At 38.7% G+C, this 13,231-nt stretch overlaps 1 protein-coding gene across 4 annotated transcripts in view; it reads right to left on the reverse strand.

Moving 5' to 3' along the window:
* PBX1 (PBX homeobox 1) overlaps positions 1–10,592 on the reverse strand; it is a 279,964-nt gene extending 269,372 nt beyond the window's left edge. For 2 of the 4 annotated variants that reach the window (XM_053605785.1, XM_053605788.1), the window contains exons 1-2: positions 9,706–10,591; positions 6,338–6,411 (exon numbers count right to left, since the gene is read on the reverse strand). In XM_053605785.1, the coding sequence (XP_053461760.1) occupies positions 6,338–6,411; positions 9,706–9,896 (265 nt within the window). In that variant the 5' untranslated portion in view covers positions 9,897–10,591. Of the gene's footprint in view, positions 1–6,337; positions 6,412–9,705 lie in introns of all 4 variants that reach the window. The other 2 variants (XM_053605786.1, XM_053605789.1) reach the window with 2 other exon arrangements.
* Between the last annotated feature and the right edge of the window lie 2,639 nt (positions 10,593–13,231).

Genomic DNA, 13,231 nt, shown 5'->3' on the forward strand with positions numbered 1-13,231 from the left:
TTGTAGGTAACTAAAAACCTATGTTTCTGCTTTTACTCATTTTCTTTTTCCCCCCTCTTTTTCCAACCTAGTCCCAGACTTTTGACCATATAGCTAATTCTTAATTTAAGAGAATGGCAAGAGAAACAAAAGCAAGCAAATGTTAAATTCAGCAATTTTTGTCTCTTTTCAGCATAAAATCACAGTCTTAGAATTGGCTCAGTCTTTAGGGACCATCTGGTGTAAGCCTCTCTCTTTCCTATAAGAAAATAAGGCCAGAAATAATAAAAGCTAGCAGTTATTGACTGTTTACTCTATGCCAGGCATTGCAATTTACATGTATTACCTCATTTAATCTTCACAACAACCCTCTAGGGTAGAATCCATTATGATCTCCATTGTATAGATAAGGAAAATGAGGCACAGAGAAGTTTTGTAACCCACATGAGGTCACACAGCGAATAAGTAGCAGATCTGCAATACAAACCAGGGAGTCTGGCTTTACAGTCCAAGTCCTTAACCCCTACATTTTAATTTCTCCAAAAATAATTTAAACAATTTGTCTATGGCATTATTAAGTACTTAGTGGAAAGTTCAAAACTAGCGTAGGGTGTGGGGAACTCACCACAATACCCCCTTAATGAGAAAAGTTTCAGTAGAAGATGTAGTTAAACTACAAACTAAAGCAAAAAGGATGAATTTTCCACTCACTGCAATCTCGATTTCCACTGATAATTTAGAGATTGAAGGAGAGCTGTCAGAGGTAAGAAGACCTTCTGGTAAGTCACTACTGATCTTATTCTGCCATCATGGGAAAGAAGTGTTATAATCTTATGACAGTCTATTCCCACACTTTTTTTTTTTTCTGGGAATCACTCTGCCAAGTACTGAGAAGTGACATCTCTGAGATGCAGGTAGGGCAAAAATACAACTGGAGAATTTTCCTCCTGAGAAATGACTAACTACCCTATCATTTAATTATAGACCAGTATATGAAGGTTTCTTTGGCCTGAAAGAGTGAAAGCACTGGCATCCTGTGAAATGAAATAAGATATAAATCCCGAAGTAATTTTTATAGAAAATACAGCATCTTTTATTTATATAGCCCAGAGAGCTCAAAACTCTCTTCAGATAATTCATTAATCCTTTATTTTATTTATCAATTATTACATTTCTTAAATCTCGCCACACCATCTCAAATAAGGAGCAATGGTGCCAAATTATTAAATTCTTCTAACCCAGGTTATAAATAGGGGTGCTTCCCAGCGCCATAGGAAAATGGAACTGTTTTGGATCTGGACCTAGGAAACTGCTTCTGTCATGTGGTGCCGTCAGTGAATTTTTTCTTTTCTTTTTCTTTCTTTTTTTTTTTTTTTAAGGAAAAGCAATAAAAGTATATTTCGATTCACTTCACTAGGTTCAAATATAACAGCATCCATTTACAAATGAGGATAAACTTTCCTAAGGCATGCATATAAGCTATGTCTCAAAAGAAGCCAGGGTTATGTTTTAAATTAAAAATGACAATATCTTCCTATTTAAGTATGTTCAATATCTAGGTTTGGGTTTGTTTGCTTTTTTTTTTTTTTAATTTTGCCAACAACAATAATAAAAAGTTCATGATGTCAACAGAACGAGGAGCAAAAGCCTGTGGAAAGACCTGGAACCAGCAGTGAGCTAAGTACACAAGAAGGCAATGCCCCCTCTAAGCCCAGAGTGGGCCTGCTGCCCCCCGCTTGGAACCCACACCCTCATTCTTCCCAGCTCAACATCCCATGGTTCCTAGGTCACAATTTTCTCCTTGCATTTGCCCCCTTACAAGTCTGCTACCATATTTCTTAGTGCAACCGAAATCTCTCTCATTTCCAGTCTTCGCAGATACCCCCATGGTTGGAATAAACAAAAACAAATTTCCAAAAATCACATTCTAACGGCTACAACTACACTGCTTTTTGCCACTTCTCAAAAGTCAGTATTTTTCTAATTCTATTAGTAAACGAAAAATGGAGTACACACAAGTGACAGGAGAGGAGGGACATTTCTTGTCATACTTCATCTTCTGTTTTGTCCCTAGAGTCATATTATTGTAAATCTATAACTTATACCCAGATCAGAAGAAATAATATAGAATCTTGGCACATGACTTCTGCCTTAACACACTGCTGTGCTTGAAAGGTAGGATCAGGTGAAAGCGACGTGTAACATCCCTTCATCGGACCCCCTTTTCCCTCCTCAGCCCCTTTCACTGTAAAATAAACAAAACAAAACAAAGCAGAAAGGACTAAATCCTTAAATTTTCTCATCAGCAAGAAAAAGTTTCTGCATCTGCCTGCTGTGAATGGGCTTCTATGAAAATGATTCCTGCCACTTCAGCCCCTGAAAGGAATCTGATCAGAGGCTGCTCTGAATTGTCTGAAGTTATTTCACCCCTGCTCTGTTCAAGGCCTAACATCAGAATTATTTCCCTGCAGTCTTACAGCTTCCTTCCCTAGTGCCCCCTCCATATAGGCAAAGACACACACATACACACACACACAAATTATATAATTGCTGTATTAAAAAGAAGTGGCAGGCGAGAATAAGAAGGGAGGGTGTCAAAAGTGAAATACAGTAGTAGACTTAAAAAAACACACACACTACAGGTCTGTATGGGGGTGTTAATTGAACACAGAGAGCAAAGGAGAGACAGAGAACAAAAGGGTATTAAGGAAGCAAAAAATAAATTTTTTTTACCTCCTCCAATGATCTGAGTTAACTTCAGTGCAGACAATGCATCAAGGAAAACTGGCTGAAAGTGCCATATATAGCTATTACGTTCTAAAATTGAAAACTATTCATAACAATCGCAGCTATTCATTGCTATCTATAAATATTCTCCTTAGTAAACGGCACCCCATGTTTTTCTTTTGTGTTTTCCTAATTTTTAAACCTGCATGATTTTGACACAAAAGTTAAAAAAAAGAGAAATGTTTAAAAATACATTCAAGGATTTTAAAGAGATGCCTTGTGCCTGAATTTTCCTCTCCTTTTCTCCCATCCTCCCAATCCCAGTACTACCACACATGCATGTATGTAAAACTCAGCCTACTGCTAATACGTCAGAAGACAAACAAGGGTTCATCAAATCCAAAAGAAAATGTGATACGAGACGGTGCAAAACATTAATTAAATCTCTATATTCCCAGAATGAGCGAGCAGATAAAAGCCATATCCGAAATATGACTGACTGTAGGACTTCACAGGGTTTTTCTTGATGCTGTTTGAGATTTGTCACCCAATCATGTTGCTGGCATTCTTTTTCCTTAGCATTTATTTCTAAAAAGCAAAAAGGTATCACAATAAAAGCTTAACCTACACTCTCAAGCAAGAAGACATATGGATTGCTATTTTTTTTTAATATCCCCACAGTAATTTCTGACTTAAATACCCATCAATCAACTGTAATTTAGACAGTGCTGCCTACTTTGTGTGTGTTGAAAGTTCCAAAAGATTGGTAAAACATCTTAGCTAGTTTTCCCATTTACGTACTTATAAGTCTTCCAACTACAAAATCTTAGCAAAACCCCCCAACAGGCAACAAATGACTGCAATGACCAGGCGTCTCTCGAGAGCTCTGCCTAGGTGAGCCCAATGTGTGAACTTCATGTCAGAATACAAAGCCCAGGCTAAATCGAGGCACCTCTATAATGTTTCAGATGGAAGCTCACACACACTCATTGAATGCAAGCAGGCTGGGCAGTAACAATAGGAAAAGTCCACAAGCGATGAAGGAGTATGTATGTGAACTGATCATTCTAGTGATCTTTTCATTAGCTCTGTATCAGAGGGAAAAAAACAAAACCAGAAACTCCTGCAACTTCACAGACACCTTGCTTCTCCCACACATCAACTGCACGGGAGCTACGCTGGCACGAGGGATGAGGGTCCCACAGATCCTGAGCAATAAAGTGATCGTGCTTTAGAATCAAAAGGTTCTTTTCAACACACCCCAGCTGACTCCTACCCTTAACACAACATTTAACATTCCAGGAGAGGTTTAAGAGAAAAACAGGACTTTTTTTTTTCTACAGTCACCCAAGGATACCCTCTCTACCTAAAGTCTGTGTGTGTGCATTCATGTGCGTGTGTATTCGTGTGCGTGTGTATTTGTGTGCATGTGTATTTGTGTGCGTGTGTATTTGTGTGTGTGTATTTGTGTGTGTATGTTTCCTCCCAACACACGGGGCAATGATTATTCATTTTCAATTTATATTATTTGATGAACTATTTTTTAAGATATATTATTTAAGACAATACAAAACTTAATTTAGATATTTAAAAAATTTAAAACCCTCCAAACATTAAAATGTGTTGACATAAAATTTAAAAAACAAAATATGAAATCCAACCATAAATCACACCTTTAGAGTGTTATTTTGACCAATACAACTGCTTCCTATCACCGCACTTTCGCCAATATGAACAAGGAACAAACTCTTTAACCTACATCTGAACCAGATCCCTATTCACCCTCACCCACTTTGATCTACTGCCTCAGTAGGTTTTAATTAGGAGAGTAGAATTAAACACTTTGGGCTCGATGTACATTTAAGTGTATGCTCAGCCTCGCTTTCAATAAAAATCTGATAGTGTCTTTCAAAATAGCCTCTTTTCAGTCGGGGTTATCACACAGGCTTTTATATTTTGATTCTACATTTTATGAACCAACATCAGCAAGAACTCCTAGTCCATTAGAAACAAATTTCAATGAACCAAATATTCAAAGTAAATAAGCATCAGAGATCAAAGAAGAAAAAAGAGAGAAGGGAAAAAAATACCTATACACATACACCACCTCAGTTTCCTTCTCTGGTGAAGGGAAAATAAAAAACCCTGAAAAGTGTGACAAACTGGGGAAAAAGCTCTTTTGATATTTATACACGCAATCCATAAATCTCTTAAAGGGTGTCTCACAGCTAAAATAATGCAATTAACAGCTCTGCAATCAGGTTGAGCTTTGGCAAGGCGACCTGGAAGACTTCAAGGTCTGAACATCACTTCTCAGGTGCTTTGTCTAGGATGTTATGCACAACACAAATACTATTCAACAAAGGAGCTGCTTACTAATTGTATATGCATTTCAAGACCCAAGTAATTACATATTCAATCAACAGTCACATCTTGAAACTATTTATTTTTGAAAAGACAGAGAGCTCGCAAAAAAGAAAGCCACCCTGTGTGCCCTCTTCCCCCCACCCCCCACTTTTTTATGTGTAACTATCAATGTATATCAACTGGGCATGCAATCATATTTATTGTCACTTTCATTCATGTCATGCCCTTGCTTATATGGTTTAGATATGAATTATTGACTGTTAGACTCCTTGTTGTAAAAAATAAATAAATAAAGAGGATGTCAGGTACTCGGCACTGCTTTGAAGCGAGCGGAGCGAGGAAGTCAGAGCCCAGCAGAAGCTCCCGCTTCATATAACCACCCCTGTCCCTCATTTTTATGCCTTGGTTTCAGATTGCCTTCTCAAATCTTTCTTCTTACAAGGGAGAGATTTACCCACTTTGGAAAATCAAGGATTAAAATAAACAAACAAGAGGATCTTGCTAAATGTCCTTCCCAGAGCATCTGTTGTTTAAGAACACCTCTGATGGATGACTGCTATTTTTTAATTGTTGCTTTAAAATTTAAATACCCTCCTGGGATGTGTTATAAGTGTGTTAGTCCATGATATGAGGTCTAGAAAGTAGAAAAACAACAGAGTGAGTGATCTCATGGCATTGTACTCTCCTAAACCCAACAATTCTTCCTGCTATAAAATCACACAGGCCACTCAAATACCGATAACCTCATGCTGTACAGGGCTTTCCACAAGGCATTTGACAACACTCAGTTGAGAACCTTCTGTTTGCTGCTTTTTTTAATTACAAGGAAAAAAAAATAAAAGGAAAGGAAACTTTGAACAGTTTAGGATCCCCATCCTTGCCCAATTCCAAAAAAATTAGGCCTTTATATATGGGCCAAAACATATTCCTTCAGGAAATGAACTTTTACTTTCATATTTTTTTCTCCTAAAGATATACCATTCCGTACATTTTCCTTCAGAACATACATGTGGACCTGAATTTCAAAACAACTGGGAACAGAGTTAAGGAAAATGCACCAGCAATGCTTGATAATAACTGTCAAAGAAACTTGATGCTTTCTTTTAAAGAAAGCGGCACTAGGACTTCCTGCTGGAATTGTGCGGGTCAATCTTGATAGTATTTTCATTCTGAAATTTTAATATTTCAAAACAGCTTCAGGATTGTTGCTAACGTGATTCCACTGGCCAAAGAAAACGCTAAAATGTTAGAATCTCTTTCCTACCTGTTTTTTCTTTGATTTCACACAACACATTAAACAAGGCAGGCTTCATTCTGTGGCAGTTTAAAGCATGTTTTCTGCAAGGAAAAAACAACAACATGATAGCTTAGATGGACGCTCCAGATCAAACTGCTGATACTGCACAGAGGGGAAAAAGCTGAACATTTAGCCAAAATTATATACCAAGCATAACTCTGTGGCATGCTTCAATTGTTTTTATGACTTAATATACAGAGTTCCACCACAGAAAAAGAAATAATGCTAATTAGCAGGGAGACAGTAGGGACTTAACTACAGAACAGAACTAGCCTAAATTATGCCCATTGAGGGAAAGGCTTTTCTTGTTTGGTTTTTGTTTTTAAAGCAGTTTAATCCAAGTGGAATTCTTAAACCAATAATTCTACCCAGGACAATGAATATAGCATAAGTGCAAAGGCATAGGTTAACAGTTTTGTGTAATCTATGTAACAACCACAGCCTAGGAACTGTCTGCCTCTCGGTCTGTGTGTTTTCAAATTTAATTCATCCATGTGTTCGAATTCATTCTGCAGATGCCCCTGTATTCTCATAAACACAAGATGCTTGAAAGGTCTTCTGAGTAGAACTGTCAATTTATAAAATTTCAGTCCCCAAGTTAAAGAGTATGGAAATGCATTGCCAGGGGGCAAACATACCCATATGGGGAATAAATTCATTTCTCTGTGTTCACATTATGCCTCTTGTGCACACACTGCTTATTTGCAGGTGTTGAAATTCAATTATTTACAATTAGGACCTTGCACCCATTGGGGGAAAAAATAAATACAATTTTGCCTCTTAGATTAGTGATTTACCTGGTTCTTGTGTGTGTGTGTGTGTGTGTGCTTGCTAGCGCGCGTATGTGTTTGTATTTAGAATGCACTTGAGAAACAAAACAATACCTTTCCTTCTATTTTATTATGGAATCACTTAGCAGAATGATACATGTTTTAGAAACAAAATGCAGATCCTATCACCTATTAGTTAAGGGAATTCTGTTTAACTAAAATTAATGTGTAAAGATAAATGGAAAGTTCTGGCGCTCAAAACACAAGCAAATCTTTTTAATCCCTTTGAAAGTTAAAAAACAGACACACATCTCATGAAGAACAGAGATGAGAAACATGTCCTATATAAAGTACAGCAGGAGAGTAAGAGACTCAAAATTCAGGACTATTAAAATGAACACATGCACTATATTTAAAATATGAATGGTTTACTTTATAAATAGTAAGTATACATTAGGACTGGTGTGCCTAGGAACAAGGATAAAGGACACAGTATCTGCTAAGTAGAGTTACATTGTTTAAGCAAAAGAAAGCTTAGCAATGATTTAGCCAGTTCTCATGTGGGGTGGGAGAGAAAAAAACGATAGAAAATATTTTAATGTATTAAAGACATTTCCTTGGTCTTTGAAAATTATTTTCATTAATTATATTCTTATACATAGCCCCAAAGGCAAATAAAAACTCTCACACAGCTTTATAAAAGTATTGCATTTCCATGGTACACAAATGAAGCTACAGGAGGAGAATTGAAAATTTCTCCATCCCAAAATTATATCTGATTTCTTTTAGCATCTAGGCCATTAAAAGGGGTAACTCGCCAAGCCAAGGTTGCCCTCAGTTTCATAAAGAGGGGACTAAACATGAATCAAGTAGCGACTATCTATTCGTACTGGGCCCTTCCACTTCACAAACTTATTATTAAACCAGTTTATTGGTATGCCTGAGTGTATTTTTCTAGAACAATGTAATGGAGAAATCGGTTCCAATACAAAAAAAAAAAAAATACTGCCAGTGGTAAATTTTACACTTATCATACTTACTAGCTTTTCTTCAGATAATAAAATGTGAGAAGAGCACCAATTAATTTTTTCAATTTTTCTCCTATTTAAAAAAATAAGGAAGAGTTCGAGTCTTCGAACATTTCCAAGTTTTCAAACACCCATAAACCTTGGTACTTGTGAGTTTACATGTTGCATGTGCTCGCAGCTAAAATTGAGTGTAATTCATAACATCCATGCTTTTAGCTGCTTCCTCTCATTTCCTCAACTCAAATTCTTACATCCCTTACACAAAAATATACATCACAATTTATCTTCTCCATACAACTAAGTCATTTGAGGTACAGGAATGGGTGTGTAAGTTTAAAAGATTTTCAAAGCAAAAAAAAAAAAAACAAATTAAAAGCTACTTCCAAGACTTAACAAAGCTGGGTAATTGCATAGACATGTGTAGTCATTAGAGTTTTTTAAAATCTTCCCTTGGAGTTCAGCCTTGGGCAAGCTGTTAGTAGGTTGTCACTTGGTCTATGTTTTATTTTGAAAGAGAATTTGCTGTAAAACCCCAGAGCACAGAACTATAGACATGGCAGTGGATTAAGTTAAGAAGCTATACAGTTGATTATGTTTCCTTAATGAAGATCTTCATGTCCCGTAGTATTGAAATACACAAAATTCTCACCTACTTTCATTTCTAAGTGGTCTTGAAAGAAGTATTGGGGGGAAAGAGCTTGCTTGATTTTTGTCCCTTCATCCCTTTTTGAAGGACCAAAGGTGCTTAGCTGACTGTCACCAAAGGTTTGAAAACCAATTCAAATTAGGAGACGATAAAGTTAAGCTAAAAATCTGAGTCCCTTAAAACTAACAAATATGCCTAAGAGAAAAATTATCTTTTCTTTCTTTCTATTAACTTTTTAAAACAGCAGAATTAAGCGAATGCAAAATATTTTCTGGACAGCTTCTAACTACTGACAAAGAAATATACCCTGGTTTCGTGTTGTTGTGTTTCGTTTGGGGGAGGGAGGAAAGGGGGAAAAGATAAATATTAATTTTGGACGGGTAAGTCTAAAAAGAAAATCAAACTTAGGGGATAAGTCAACTAAATTTGCAAATGAAGTGTTCTCGGGACATTTTATTTTGGAATGCTACGGAGTCCCTCAACAAGAAGGCATGGAATGCTGTTCAGAACTTGACAATTCTGTTCTCTCTTCTACTTTTTTAAAAGCTTTAAAAAGCTTTTTAAAAGCTTTAAAAAAGTGCCACGGACCGCTTTTGGATCAGTTGGCAGTATTTTCGGCGTGCCTGTGTTTGTGTGGATATATATAAATACCTCTATATTCACACACATACACAATATGTACACAGCCACATCACGGCATGGGCGATTACACTTTCGATAACAACACTCCTTCAAATCTTACTCCTCCGCCATGTAGTTGCTTGTCAAAATGGGGAAAGAAATAACATTTAAAAAGAAAGCGGTGTGGTGATTCGGTTCCCATTGTTTCCCCCAGCGAGAGGGAGAAAAACAAAAAACCCCAAGAAAGGAAAAGAAAAGCCTCCATCTCACCTGGCCTGCGCCTCATCCAAACTCTGGTCTGTGATGGTCATAATTTGCTGTAAAATGTCTCCAATGTCCTGCTTTCTCCCGCCCTCCCCCTCGGTCCCTCCGGCCCCATCCTGTAAGTGCTGGGACAGGCCGGGGTGTCCAGCCATCCCGACCCCAGCATGGGAATGCATCAGCCTGGGCTGCTCGTCCATCTCCAAAGGCTACGGCAGCCCCCGGCTCTTCCTCTTCTGCTCCTCGGCTCGGCTCCTGGGAAGCACCAAGGCTTTTTATCCTTCAAGCTTGTCTTCAAATCCTTTTCAGGATAAACAGGGAAGGGGGAAAAAAAGAAGACCAAAAGAAAAAAAAATCCCTTTGCCTCTTTAGAGGATGGTGGGAGGATGGGGAGGGGGAGGGGGAGGGGGCGTGAAGGGGTTGCGGGGTGAGGGTGGGGATAAGGTCTGGTGGGGAAGGGTGTTGACTCCAAAAAGCAAGAAAAATAAACCACCTTCCCACTTGGCGAAAAGAAATCAGAGCTGGCTTTTGGTTTTTCAGTCCGATCTCCTTTGCAAGGCAGAAATGGGCTCCCGACGCTTAAATCTGTGGCTTAATCCTTTTGCAAATATGCATTGATCGGGAGAAAGGAGAGGAAGGCAGGGGGATTGCAATGCAAACTTTCCCCCCCACCCCCCGCTGCCCCCCACCCCCACTCCGGGCCAGAGCGATCTCAAAGGGGGTGGGCAGTTGCAAAAGCCAGATCTCCCCCAGCCGCGGCGACAGGCAAAGCACGGGCTCTCTCCTCCTCCGTGTCTCTGCAAACTCCAGCAGCCCCGTCAGCCTCCTGCTTTTGTTTAGCTCAGGCTCAGGACTCCAGAAACATGTACAGAAAAACCACAGCCTGCGAGGAGGAGGAGGAGGAGGAGGAGGAGGAGGACGAGAAGGAGGAGAGGGGAGGGGGCAAAGGGAAGAGGGAGGGGGCGGGGAAGCCGGGAGGCGGGGGAGAGAAAGAGGGAGGAGGGCGCGCGTGGCCACGCCTCCCTTCCCTGATTGGCCATCAGAGAAAAGACGGGCCCCTCCTCCCCCTACTTTCCTCACTGTGCCTCCTCCCCAGCCTCCTTCAGCTCCTCCTCGCCCGGCGCCCTGTCAATCAGAGTTCAGAGGTGGGCCGGGAAGGAGGCTGAGCTAATGTCAAGTCTCCAGTCCTTAAAGGTGCAAGGGTACCATAGTTCCAGTTCAATTAGTCAGTTTCCACTTTACGTGCCTGTGTCGCTTAGGTTGCGTTCTTGAGGAAAACGTGGCTACACTTACATGGAAACATATGAAAAATTAACACGAAAGAACACAGACTGCGTGGGTCCTCCCTCCCACCTTGGTTTTCTTTTGCTGTATGTAGCATTGCTATTTAAAACTTGATTCTCTTAAATGCTTAGACCTCAGGGAAACTGCTGAGAGCAAAAGTTTGTCAGCACGAAGTAGTTATGAAACACAACCGAGCTATTAATATAATTAATACCGATCTCTAATAAATGGCAGATGTAATAATAGATAATTTTTTAAGGAACCAATTCTAGCATAGTAGAGTTAAAAAGAATACTAAACTGTCATTTTTGTTGCATGAAAACTAAATTATGGACTGTGAAACTGAATAATACTGAAGAAAAAAAGGTTAATAAATAAGTTCGCCAAATGAAACTAATTTAACATTTCTTTCTCTTTCCTCTGAGGGAAATTAGTTATTTGGCTTAAATACCTAATAAAGAAATGCATTGTCACAGTCTGGTTCTAGTTTTTAATATAGCCTAATAAGTATTATTAACTGGGAAAAGAAGCAAACTGACATTTATTGAATGCCTACTATGCACCAAGTAATTTACATGAGTTATTTTATTTAATCCCCAAGACATCTCTCTAAGTTACGGATTATTATTTCCATTTTACAGAGAGGGAACTCAGAAAAGTTAAATAACTTGTTCAAGGTCCACAGTAATTAAGCGTTAAAGCCAGAATTCAAGTCCAAGTGTGGCTCCCCCCAAAGGCCTAATGTTTCAACTATAGAACCTGCTTCAGCCTAACAAAATGTGTGAATAGTGTACAATGAGTTACCTACCTATAGCCTGTCTAGTTTGAAAAAAAAGACTTAAGATCCTTAAAAGGATACACATTGGGACAAGATGACTCAATTGAAAATGGGTAGGAAAGAATAAAACAATAAATAAATCAAATGGAATCAGGGGAAAAACCAATAAGAAACTCCTACCTAAAGTCTAATACCATTGCTCAAAATGGACACAAATTTGCCTCCAATCTTCTCATTAGGCAAGGCCAAGGGAAAATCTGACTCAGGGTACACAGTCACAATAGACTTAAGATAAAATAGCAGGCCAATAACTTAGGAAAAGTCTGTGATATTTTGGAATATAAAATATTCTACTGTGTGGCCAGCCCTCTTCCTGGATAGCAGTACAGCCAAAGGAAATGCATTGAATCACCGGGAACTACAGTGTAACCAATCTGCAAAATGGAAAGAAGCATTGCCAGGTGCTTTGAGATCCTTGAATAAAATGCAACGCTTTTCATCAATCATTAGGCAAAACAAGTTTGGCAAGATAAGAAGCACTAATGAAAGCATTTCAAAGCAGTTCTTAACAAGCTACTTGGCATTTATTGGTATGAGGGCATGCAATAGAGAGTATTAATTGTAATTATGATGTTATATTACTGAATAACAATTATTTTCTTCACATACACACTCCAGCTTGTGAATTTTTTTTTTTTTGAGACAGAGTCTCACTACGCCTCAGTAGAGTGCTGTGATGTCACAGCTCACAGCAATGTCTAACTCTTGGGCTTAAGCGATTCTCTTGCGTCAGTGTATATGGCTGGCGCCCTAACCATTGAGCTATAGGCACAAATCCAAACTTCTTTTTAATAAACACTAATCAAAAGTTGAGCATAAAACTATATACATAAATCACATATCAATCACAGTGTGCATGAGCATATCTCTAACAATGATGAAGTTATCACATCTTAAAGCATGCAAAGAGGTCAACCTACAGCCTATAAGAAATCGGTTTGTAAAAAATTAATTCTGACTGCAAACCTAATAAAAGGTCTCCAGGCAAGGTATTGGAAATGGAACCATCAATACCAGAAGAGCATTGTCACCTAGGAATATTTTAATTGAGAAATAAGAAATATACCAAACAATAAAGTTAAGAATAGGAGGCCAGGCACTGTGGCTCATGTCTGTAAGCCCAGAACTTTCAGAGGCTGAAGTGGGAGAATCACTGGAGGCCAAGAGTTCAAGACAAGTCTAGGCAACATAGCAAGACTTCATCTCTACACAAAATTTAAAAAATTAGCCAGGCATGGTGGTACACACCTATGATCCTAGCTACTCAGGATACTGAGACAAAAGGATCACCTGAACTTAGCAGTTTGAGGTTGCAGTGACCTATTGTGACACCACTGCACTCTAGCCTGGACAACAGAGTGAGACCCTGTCTAAAAAGGTATTATATTCAAGGTGCTTTCTTAATTTAATCAT

The sequence above is a fragment of the Nycticebus coucang genome, chromosome 10, assembly GCF_027406575.1.
Source record: "Nycticebus coucang isolate mNycCou1 chromosome 10, mNycCou1.pri, whole genome shotgun sequence".
Lineage (NCBI taxonomy): Eukaryota > Metazoa > Chordata > Mammalia > Primates > Lorisidae > Nycticebus > Nycticebus coucang.